Here is a 12,140-nt window from a genome sequence, read left to right on the forward strand (position 1 = left end):
CGGGGGTGGGGGGTGGGGGTGGGGTTTGCTTTGTTTTATATGAATTTTCCTAATTAGTCATAAAATATTTTCCCTGCTAGTGTTGCTCATTTCTTGGAGTCGCGAGGTATGGTAGAGGAAGCATTAGAAGTTGCAACAGAGCCTGACTACAGATTTGATCTAGCCATACAGCTGGGAAAATTAGAAATTGCAAAGGTGGGGGCTCCTAACTTTAATGCATGTGGTTTGGACTTACATATCTTCTTTTAAACTTGTTTGCTTCATAAGAACCATATGTTGTTTAGAAGTGTGGCTTGTGGCTTGGCAGGATATTGCAGTGGTCGCTCAAAGTGAGTCCAAATGGAAGCAGTTGGGTGAACTAGCCATGTCTGATGGAATGGTAACGGTTACTGCCATTAATTGAAATCTTATTTTTGCAGCATACATTTAGTTTTTTTACTGAGAAAATGGATGGTTCAGATTTTAGGAAGGTGCCGTGGTTTGTACTTGTTTAAACTCTTTCTTTTAGCTGAACTGAGACTACTGCTTAATATATCATTCAGAGTTAAGTGAAATTTTCCAGCTCTTTATTTTGTATTCAAGTGGTGGAGGTACTTTGTAATTTGGTCTCTTCAGATGTCAGTAGTACTTTTCTGAAATGCACATGTCTATTTTCCTGAGTTCTTCAGAATTTTTTCTCATTTGCTACATGTTGTAGCTGGAGATGGCAGAGGAATGTCTGAAGTATGCCAATGACTTGAGTGGTCTGTTGCTACTCTATTCTTCACTAGGAGATGCTGAAGGAATAACTGAACTAGCAACTCTTGCCAAAGAGCAGGGGAAAAACAATGTCACATTCCTTTGCATGTTCCTTTTGGGTAAAGTGGAGGAATGCATTCAGCTATTGGTTGATAGGTACTTCTTTTTGCTAAAGAACTTATTGTTTAAGTGTGTTTTCAATGGTTCAGATTGATATATAGAGTTACAATTTATTTGCAGCAATCGGGTACCTGAGGCTGCTTTTATGGCTAGATCTTATCTGCCAAGTAAGGTTTCTGAAATAGTTGCAATTTGGAAGAAGGACCTCAGTAAGGTCTGTGTTTCTCTGATCATGATCTTTCTTGTCTGTATACACCTTCTGAATCTGTGGCACTTAGGACCAAATATTTGACGGGATGATCACCTGAGAAATCTGTTGGAGCTGCAGAACCATCTAGATTTGATTTTCATTTAACATAGTGGGATTAAGCTTCTTGATCTAAGTTGCTGGTTCAGAAAAACTTCGTAGCTCTTTATCTCTCGGACGTATTATTTACTCCTGTGATAGGCATCAAAAGTAATATTTTTGGATAATTATCTATTCCACTTGCATTTGTGTATTATCTCCATGGAATGACCACAAGAAATATATTTAATGAGTTTTCAGGAACCAAACTATCTGTTATGAATTATGTCATGCCTTAATCTAAAGATTTGATATTAAATATAGTTTGAACGCAGAAGTGAAGGGTATAATCCCTTCTCAAAAAAAGAAAAGTGAAGGTTGTAATCAATTTTTGAATACGGACTATATGGCTTCATGCAGGATTAGACATTGCTGTATTATCCGTAGTCCTATTACGGAAAAATTGTTGTAATTTAATGTGGTTTATTGATGAATGGTCATTCAGGTTAACCAGAAAGCAGCAGAAGCTTTGGCTGATCCTGAAGAATATCCTAATATGTTTGAGCACTGGCAAGTTGCATGTGCTGTTGAATCTAAAGTTGCAGAAGAAAGGTGTTGAGAATGGCTCTATCCACTTCCTATGCATTTCTTCTATACTCTCTCAGCCTACCCTGGTGGCTTTCTGAAAATTCCTGGGAGTTCCCCATTTCTTCTTTTCTCTTCTTTCTAGGACAAATTTGCACCAGTTTGGATAACTTTTTTATTTTTTGTTCCATATGTAGGGGTGGTGGCTACCCACCAGCAACGGAATATGTAAATCATGCTGATAGATCAACTAACAACCTTGTAGAAGCTTTCAGCATCATGAAAATGGATGAAGAATCTCTTGAAAATGGAGATATAGACCACGACGTATGACTTGCCGGTTTTTCTATTTGCCTTCTTGTCTGGGTTGATTTAACATTCTGTATACCTCATCATGAAAGAAAAGAAATAAATAACCATATCTTTGTACATAATAGGAGAAGTCCTTTCTCAATGTTATTTTATACCCGTATTGAAACAGCTTAGACTCTGGTGTTTGTAGATTCTAACAATTAAATGTCTGTGTCAACTGTTCAGATTGCAGAACAGAGTGGTGATGAGGTGCAAGAACTGGGGCAAGATGATGAACAAAATGAGGGACAAGAAGAGCCTGTAGTTGTGGATGCTGATTCTACTGACAGTGCGGTACTCATTAATGAAACTGAGGCAGAAGAAGAGTGGGGTACGAATACTGAAGGAAAACCGTCAGCCTAAAAGCAATTGGTTGGGCCGGTGTGAAAATCCTAGTTTTGGTGCTGGTGATTATTGAATTTCTCTTATTTGCGTTTTTGACTCCCATATCTTAATATTCTTCTGGTATTCCTATTGTGTATTCCCTGTTTTTTTATCATCTTTAGTTTTGTTTGTCTTTGGAAAATGTTGAATAAACTGACTTTATGAACTTCACCCTAATTCAAGATAGAAAAATTTTGTAGTCTGTTCCCTTCTTCCCCATGGAGAAGTTTCTAAGCATTGATTTTTCAACTTAACTGACAGGATTAATGTGAGGATTAGAAGATATTTTTCAGTCCTTTATCGGGATATCCCTGATTTGGCATTTATTTGTTCAGTTGCCACCCTGTTTCTTGTTCAACTGTTTTCACCTACTATTATGTAATTATCCTTATTATTGTTTGTTTTGATTTTGCTCCTTTCTCCTTCTAACTCTCATACTTATTATTGATGCTTTTGCAGTGCTTACACCACGTCACTAGGCTCATTCAAGACAGTTCCATCTGTAGGTAATCATTTCTTGTGTTGCAATTTTTCTCCATCAACTGTTGAAAGTGTTTGTCTGTTTAAGGCTCAAATATATGTAGGCTTGGTTAGGTGTCTCTAATCTCATAAATCTCGTCGTTCTCTGTCTCAAATGGGATAAAGCTGAAGAAATTCTGGCTTTAATCTTGAAGCTGAACACTCCTCTGTTCAACCCAAAAAATTTGGTCATATGGTCAGGTGCTCATGGCTTGTCAGGAAATTGCGTTCTGTAGCTTAACACCTGCATGATGTTAGTTAAATATTTCAGCATATCGGCATTGATAGTTGGGCAAGTGGCAACTTGTACTTGCAGAAAGTATAGCTAATCTGTATATTATTAATTTCTTGTCTTCAAGGTACATTAGGACAGCTCTACAGAAGATAAGACATTTTTTGTTTTTGTTATGGCTCATCAAAATATTGATATTTATTACATTGCAGGTTCAGTCAGTGTTTCCTTAAAAGGGGGCGATTAACGGAGTGGGCATGTCTGCTGTTCTGCAAGTGGTGTGATTTTGTAGCATTGAGTTTTGTAGGCATACTGGACATATGTTTCCAGCTGGTTGTTAGCTTTAGTCACTCATAGTTGCTTTATCATATTCTTTTGAGGCATACGTTTTTCACCCTTCAATATCTTCATATGTCATTGCCCACTGTAGATACACTATAAGCCATATATAGAAGTGGAGGTAATGCAGATGTGTGCTCAAAAACTGCAATCTGAAGAAATGAAAATGATAATCAGGATATTTTGTTTGGTGCATTTTTGTGGAACTATGGAAAGAAAGAAGAAACATTACAAAGATACGAAAGACTTGTTAATATGCTTTTTATATGACAGATTTAAACTCACTTGTTTCAGTTTAAGATCTATGTGAGTGGGATCAGTTAATCAAGAATATGTTTAGCCATGTTAATATGTATACTTTAGATGTTTTATTTTCTATATCTTCAAAAGAAAAGGACCTAGCCAAAGAAATCCTTTGTTGATGTCAACTCATTAAAATAACATCTAAACGCACAAGTTCAAAGGTACTTCAAAATTACATCAGAAAGCTGGTAAATTGCTGATTTATATAACTAGTTCGTCTCTTTACATGCTCCATTCCATGAGGTTGAGAATGATAAATATTTACCCGTATCTGGTACTCTATTATAATAAATCAAGCAATTTAACATCATCAATAGTAAATTAAAGAAAAAATATGTATAACCATAGTTTAACGATTATCTTGTATGTATTGACTTTATATAAATACTAGATGGTTTCTGATATATACGCTCTTTCTCACTTGTCTATGCCTTTGAATTTTGCAATATAGATTTCTTTTTTTCTGGTGGATAATGAGAAAAAGTTGCCAATTCGATACTCTGGCCTCATCCATCTCAGTTTAGCCACTAATTAACTCGTAAAAGAATGCTGGTTCTGATACCAGGCAAGCTACTGAATAAGGTTTAACATCATGCAGAAGACATAATGACTAATGCTAAAAAGCAAAATGGCAGAAACGTTACGTCCATATACTAAATACAACTAGCTAGAGCAAGCAGCCACACCAATTCAAGAAGCACATACATTATATATTCAGACAAACAAGATATCAGTAACCTTAGCTCTGTGCTGCAAAGACCAAGTAGCAGAGTCATAATCATCAAGAACCCATAGAGCGAAACCTGAAAATCCAAAGAGATCCGAGGGTGCAAGAGACCTCAATCGACCCTGATGCACATTACACAGACTATACAATCCATTGTTTTTGTAGTTGTTACATTGCTTGTCAATGTCAGATGGAAGTCCAATGATGCGGCACTGATTGGTATCCCTGCAAGGATCCCAAGCCAACGGTCAATCCAATGCAACATTCCACTGAAGGAAAAAGGCATCCTCAGCCAGGCAATCTGAATTGCTGGGTCACTGTGCACAACAACACTCCTCCAGCTCCCAGTTTCAGAACAAAATATCTCAAACTCGAGGTTATGCCACTCCCATAATTGACAACCAAGTCGCACCACTTTATAGTTCTTCAATTTGGGTTAGAAAACCAGTACTGACAAACCGAAAGCACAGAAAAAGTGGAGGAAGGGCAACACACTGATGTGAAATAGGGTCATACAAGTCATGTGATTGATGCTATTCTCCATAAACACAAGTCGTCCGTACAACACTAGTCCATCGCTAACTGCTACGCGTTCACGCCAAGAAGATCTTTGAGGAAGAGGAAGATAAAGATAACGTGAGAAAATAGGGTACTCAATCAGATCATTTGTGTCTGCAGATAACATGTTGTCCAGCATTAATGGGGGATCAGGACAGAACTTTGTGCCCTTAACATGCAGACGGTGACTAAGCACTGTCCACGGTTGTGGCTTATGTGACAAAGAAACTCGAGAAATGTACAAATTGACAAAAGAAGGGGCCGAAATAAACGAAAGACACTGCTTTGATACACATTTCAACCTAAAAACACATTTCAAAGGCAATCTTGATAGGACTTCCTCCAAGAACCAATCTGGAATATATTCAGTCTCAAACTCAACCAGCCCCATATACTTTGTTTTCCCAAGTTTCAGACTTCTTGTGGTGCTCCCGAAATTCATCTCCATCTAGTTGAATTTGCTAATATAAATCTTCGCGAATATATAGAAAGGAGAATTGAGGTCTGTGACTGTACATCTAAAGGTGACCCCTGGCAATTGATTCTGAACCCCAAGTAGCCCTGAGAATTCACCAACAAAGATTAACAGACATCTCATATGGCAAAGGCATCTTTACACAAACAGCTGAACAAATTTACTATCTACTTTTTCTAGCCAGTATACATAGATTATAACACTACACTCAAATTTATAACATGAATTACTGATTTTTAGTTTAATCAATTGGGTAAACAACGATTTAGGCTATAATTCTTCTATGGTAAGAAAGATAATCAAGAGATAGAAAAACCTGAATCTCAACCTAGACAGATTCTAGCAAAGTAACAAAAAATCAATAGATGAATTTACATAGGTCAAAATAAATCACAAATGTAGCCAAAAAAAAAATGTAGTTGAGAAAATGAAAACAATTGAACTAATGGAGATATCAGAGCATATAAGCAGGCACTGTGCAGAATAAGTGAAGATCAAATTTACCTGATGGCCGGCTATGGTGAGTGAAATAGGAATTTGGAGGGAAGACGGAGGGAATTTAATGGATTCGATGGGAGATTTTATTATTTTTAATAGAAAGTCGAAACTCAGTTACTGAAAAGGAAATAAGAAATTGACTTTATTTCACAAAGAGAGAAAAATATATTTTTAAAACGGAAAAGGGTCTGATATACCCCTCAACTTTGTCATTTAGAGCTGATATATCCTCGTTATAAAAGTGACTCATATATGCTCTTATCGTTATACAAACGGCTCACGTATACCCCTGCCGTTACAAAATGACTCACATATACCCTTCATTTAACGGAAGTTAAAAAATTAGTTTTAAATTTATATTTATTACTTCTAATTTTTTTTAAAAAATTCTTTAGGCGTATATATGATTCTTCTATCAAAGTTCAAGGTATATTTTAATTTTTTTCATGCATAAATTATTTTTTGACTTTTTTTATTATAATTATTTGAGTTTCTTATTCTTATTTTGTTTTTTTCTTTCATTCCTTAGTTTTTAAAGAAAAAAAATTTAAACTATTTTTTTGTGTGTATTGTAATTTAATTTCGTATTCGAAGAAAAAATTTGGTCATCTACAATAAGTTTTACAAAAATATTAGTAAAATATAAATAAATTTGATTTATAAATTAGTCATTGAAACAAAAAAAGTCAAAAAAAATATGTTTGACGAGGATTAAATTTACTCATATGGGATTATATTTTTTAGAAAAGAATAATAAAAATTTAGGTTAAAATTATTATTTTTTTCATTTTCGTTAGAGGAAAAAGGTATATGTGAGCCATTTATTTACAAGTAGGGGTATATATGAGCCACTTTCATAACAAGGGGTATATCAGCTCTAAATGACAAAGTTGAAGGGTATATCAGACTATTTTTCCTTTTTAAAATATAAGCTTATATTCTAATGTTAATTAATTACTTTCCATGTCCACGTTTAATTGTCATGTTGTGATTTTTAAAAGTTAATTAACTAATTTTCAAAATTAAATTAGATTAAATTGATTCAATATTTTAAACAAGAAATAGATATTCAAAAACTATACAAAACGTACTATAAATTTCAATTTTTTTCATATCAATATGATGAATAAATACATCGTAAAAAATGTTAGTTAAAGTTGTTGCCGTTTGACTCTAAAAAAGGAATCTATGACAATTAAAAAATGGACGAAGATAGTAAATAACAAGGCGAATATAGTTACCCTTAAGAATTTTATTACAAATTCCTCTCCTCTCGTCCTCGCTTCTCCTCTCTCTCTTCTTTGCCCTCTCTCGGTACTCTCTCTCTCTCTTTCTCTCATGTTTCTCTCTTTTTCTATAATATAAATACAAAATGATAACACATTACACAAGGCAACATTGGAATACAAATACAATTTGTTACTACAATAATGATACCATTGTACTCGACGATCGTTGATATACTTGATACAACTGATTCGTATCAATGAAATGAATACAATAGTCATGGATACAAATTAATTGTATTCATTATCGGTGTTTTAAAAGTTGAGGGTGTGAGGCAAGACATTTATGTAGTACAGGGCAAGACGTTAGTCCGGATACATGAGGCGTAAATCTTATGAATCTACGGGGCGTAATTTCATTTATATTCAATTTTATAATTTTATTACTAAAAAAATAAACAAAAGTAAAACTTTCAATGACTTTACAAATAAATTTTATTAATAACCTATAATATATATATAAAAAAAAGAGTTATGATTTTTATTTGAAATAAATACTAATAACAAATAATGAGGAAAAAATGTATTATAATTACTAAAAAATATCACCACACCAATAAAAAAAATATGATTTAAAGTAGAAGAAAGTATATATAAAAAAAAAATAACGTCGGGCCATATATACGCACAAGTCTTACATTTTTATGCTCAACGACTTACGCCTTATGGATCTACATCTCCAGTTTGCAGCACAAAACGTTTTTTGGTACGTCGTGCTCCAAAACTCGGCCCAAAAACATTTGAAACACTATTCGTGAATCGTGATACAATTATCAATCAATATATACAAATCAAGTGTGTGTGTCTACTCTCTCTCCCGGATCTCACTCGAGTCTTCTCCTTTTTCTAACAAGTAGCTACAAATCACACTTAAGCAAACTATAACTAAGGAGCCTGATTATGTTTTTAGTGTTAGTTCGTTCTTTAAATTTTCTCTATTTTTTGAAAGAAAATCATGCAGCATAGCAAACATTTGGCATACATTAAGTACTATAGCTACAGTTTAAGAAAATTGTAATTCACCACTACAATTTTCTTAATCTTGCTATTCGTCCGTTTTGTATAATTCGTTTGATTTTTAAAATTTGGTATAATTCGGTTTCTGATTATATAAATTCAGAAAATTATATATTTTTACCTTAGATATTTATATACGATTTATGAAAATATCACAATAAATTGCCATGTTTGTATATTGACAAGTTAAATATACAAACCAATGCCTTCATAGCAAACAAAACTATAGCTATAAAGTGCAGCTATCAAAATTATAATTATAAAGCCGTATTATGTCTATTATATTTTAAAAAATAATCTTTTTTTAAAAAAGGTGAATATTCTATTAGGATATCCTATGAATTTCCAAGAATTCGAAACCAATCGCTTTTCCGTAAAAGAAAATGTTCCTCAGCTTTGGTTGTCATCCATATTTTAAATTGGAGAAAAGCAAAACATTAAAACTCCTTCAGTTAGCAATATAATGTACTATATTGTTCTCCCACAATTTCATTTTTACGATTTAAACTGCTCATATTTTATTAATACATTACTTTAAAAATTGCGTTTTTTTTTCTTATTTTCAGGATACTCTAAACCAGAGTATCCTATAAGAATAATAAAGGAACAGAACATGCTAAATCATATCATTTTCCTTTTAAAAAACTCAATTAAATATAGCTTAAATACTAACAATGTACAAACCGACTACTTATTAGTGCAAATATTGCTACTTTTTATGATTATCTCATAACGGTCCATTCTTTTGGGCCTCATTTCTTTTCGGCCCAATATAATGTGTGTTCCTTTTTGTTCTCATCCTAAAAAGCCCTTATTTAATTATTATTAAAGTGACACATGTCCCTATCTCCTTTTTTCCTAATCGAGATTAGATCTTTCTAGGGTTTTTATATATTGCTCGGTTCATTTTTCATAACTCCACCAAATTTGAATCCTCTCAGGTAAATTCCACTCACTTTAATCTTACTATACTTCCATTTTTTTTGTCTCAATTTATGTTTTGCCTACTTTATTTAGTTGAATTTTTTGCTGTTAGTTGCTTAAACCTATAGTTTTTCTATTTTTGTGTTCATGAAATTGCTTTTGCAGATTGTTTTCTTATTAAGTTTTGTTTGATAATCTAGAACAGCGATTTAAAATATGAAGAGGTAGTAAATATTCGAAGAAATTAATTTTTTGCCTGAGATGAACTGAATCTTTAGACTCCCAATTATGTGTTGATTTTAAGCTGTCTTTATTAATATGTATTGTCGGTGACTCGTAGTTAAAGATGTAATTTGAACCTGGTTATTGCAAGAGTGATGAATAGTGTGTTACAAGAGGTAGCATGATGTTCTTTGAGATAGTCTTACCGTTTATGCTATGATGTTACCTTAAAAAAATTATAAGCTCAGTTTTCATATTTTCCAAATGTGAATGAACGTTATCTTGATTTCTCAAAATGCTTGTTTAATTGATGTGATTTTAATATATTTAGTGGAGTTACGGTAGTTGTTTGCTTCCTCCGCTTGCTAAATACTGTTGCTTTATTGACTATAATGTTTCAAGCCCAGTGTATTGCTTTAGCTAGTCTTTTCTCTGTTGGTTGTGAGATTAAGAAAGAAGGAACTGGTTAAGAAAACTACAAAGCAAAGAGTAATTCACCTTTAGTAGTTAAGCTTTGCCTTCTTCTTAGTTATGTAGGTGCGCGCAATTGAGTTTTTTTGTAGGAGAAAGGCATAGGATCCACTCTGAACTTGTCCCAAAAAGTTGAATATTTTTTGGAAAAAAGAAAAGGAATAGATCATCCATCGCATATCCTAGTTTGACACCAAGCAACTACACATTAAAACTATTGTGTTGCCTATTACCAACCTAACCTTGTTCAAAGTGACAAAAAAGTTCTAGTTTGTCTGGTGACTGATATTTTCTATGCAATTTCCTGCAGTGATAACATATCTTCTTGAAAACTCTTCAAGTATCTTCCCTCATTTTCCAATGGGAGATGCTGAGAATTCTCTTCAACCATCAAAGAAAAGGGCAGCTATAAAGGAATTATCACGAGACAATCCTGGTCTCGATGATGATGAAAATGAAGCTGAGCTAGAGACTGGGTCTTTTAAGAAAGCAAGTGAGGAGGTGATGGCAAGTAGAAGAATTGTCAAAGTTCGTCGCAGTCAAACTACCTCATCTACAGCTACACCTTCAGCTAACCCCTTTGCAGCAATCCGCTTAGTTCCACCCACTGAGTCCAGTATCCCGTCTACTGTGATAACCAGTGAAGTTGAGAGTGGGATAACAAGTTCAGGTATACCAGAAGATAAAAATGACATTGGTGAGGCAACTAGAAAGGAGACAAGTGATGTGTGTAAGGAAGAGATGAAGGAACCTGATCAAATTTCTAAGCCATCAGAAGGTGATGTTGATAAATCCAATGTTGTCAAGGAGAAAGTTGAAACTCCTAATGAGGCTGACAAACCTGAATCTGCTGAAGAGAAGGTAGCAGATGATGAGAAAGTCCAGGTTCAAACCAAGGAAGGCACAGTAGTTGAGAAGAGCGAAAATGACAGTAAGAAGGATGTGGAGGTCGCGAAAACAAAGAATGAAGAACAAAATGATACTGGTGGTGAGAAAAGTGAGAAGGGTGCAGAAACTGCTTCTTTCAGCTCATTCCAACAACTCTCAAGTGGCCAAAATGCTTTCACAGGATTTTCAGGGACTGGGTTCTCCAGCACTACTTTCTCCTTTGGAGGTATTTCAAAAGAGGGATCTTCTCTAGGTTTTGGTTCTGAATCAGGTGCTGGTTCTCTCTTTGGAGCAAAAAGTGACCAGTCACCATTTGGACTTAATCTTCCCACTAATGGAAGTACTACTCTGTTTGGAAATTCGGGGTCATCCCTTGTGAATAAGAGTGAGGGTACTGGATTTCCTTCCAAAGAAGAGGTCACTGTTGAAACAGGGGAGGAAAATGAAAAACCCGTATTCGCTGCTGATTCCGTGCTGTTTGAATATCTTAATGGAGGGTGGAAAGAGCGGGGAAAGGGAGAACTAAAGGTTAATGTTTCTACAACAGGGGAAGGAAAAGGTAGACTTGTTATGAGGACCAAAGGAAATTACAGATTGATCTTGAATGCGAGCCTTTTTCCAGAAATGAAGCTTGCTAATATGGACAAAAGAGGGGTCACTTTTGCTTGCTTGAATAGTGCTGCTGACGGGAAAGGACTTTCTACTATTGCTCTGAAGTTCAAGGATGCCTCCATCGTGGAAGATTTTCGTGCTGCTGTAGTGGAACATAAAGGTACTACAACTGGTTCTTTGAAGACACCAGAAAACTCTCCTAAAGCTTAAGATGATTGATACCGCAGTATAGTTGCATAGTGACTTATTTCATCATGGAATGTGCCCTACTATTTTCCTTTAGTTGCAGAGAAGAATAGGAACGATGAGAGAATATTTTGTCCAAGAGGTAAGAAACTTGTAAGCCCACATACTTAGTTGACTATATCCATTACAGCGCGCTCTCTATTCATCTGTTGTAGACTTTGTCTGAGTAACTTATAATGGGTTTACTCTCTTTTTGTGGGATGTTGAATTACCGCCGTTGTGTTTTCTTCTTGTCGCGAACCTGTTCAATAATTTTAGTTGATGAGCTCTTAATGTATCTTTTAGTTGCAAGGATGCAACATCTAATGTTAGTTAGGTGCATGCAACATGTTCGAAGCGTCCTAGTTGGATGAAGATTC

General features: G+C 34.6%; 2 protein-coding genes across 5 annotated transcripts in view; both read left to right on the forward strand.

Moving 5' to 3' along the window:
- The window catches only part of LOC107014066 (coatomer subunit beta'-2-like), a 10,548-nt gene extending 6,714 nt beyond the window's left edge, over nt 1-3,834 (forward strand). Inside the window, exons 18-26 of one of the 4 annotated variants that reach the window (XM_027915908.1) lie at nt 81-195; nt 308-379; nt 698-894; nt 979-1,072; nt 1,650-1,756; nt 1,927-2,056; nt 2,267-2,487; nt 2,924-2,966; nt 3,428-3,834. In XM_027915908.1, the coding sequence (XP_027771709.1) occupies nt 81-195; nt 308-379; nt 698-894; nt 979-1,072; nt 1,650-1,756; nt 1,927-2,056; nt 2,267-2,443 (892 nt within the window). In that variant the 3' untranslated portion in view covers nt 2,444-2,487; nt 2,924-2,966; nt 3,428-3,834. Of the gene's footprint in view, nt 1-80; nt 196-307; nt 380-697; nt 895-978; nt 1,073-1,649; nt 1,757-1,926; nt 2,057-2,266; nt 2,488-2,923; nt 2,971-3,427 lie in introns of all 4 variants that reach the window. The other 3 variants (XM_027915909.1, XM_027915910.1, XM_027915907.1) reach the window with 3 other exon arrangements.
- A 5,423-nt stretch (nt 3,835-9,257) lies between these two features.
- LOC107014818 (nuclear pore complex protein NUP50A) lies at nt 9,258-12,058 on the forward strand. The gene is made up of 2 exons (XM_015214914.2): nt 9,258-9,359; nt 10,346-12,058. Exon 2 carries the CDS (start codon nt 10,396-10,398, stop codon nt 11,743-11,745), a length of 1,350 nt encoding a protein of 449 aa, XP_015070400.1. The 5' UTR covers nt 9,258-9,359; nt 10,346-10,395; the 3' UTR covers nt 11,746-12,058.
- The last annotated feature ends 82 nt before the right edge of the window (nt 12,059-12,140 follow it).

This window comes from Solanum pennellii, chromosome 3 (assembly GCF_001406875.1).
Source record: "Solanum pennellii chromosome 3, SPENNV200".
Lineage (NCBI taxonomy): Eukaryota > Viridiplantae > Streptophyta > Magnoliopsida > Solanales > Solanaceae > Solanum > Solanum pennellii.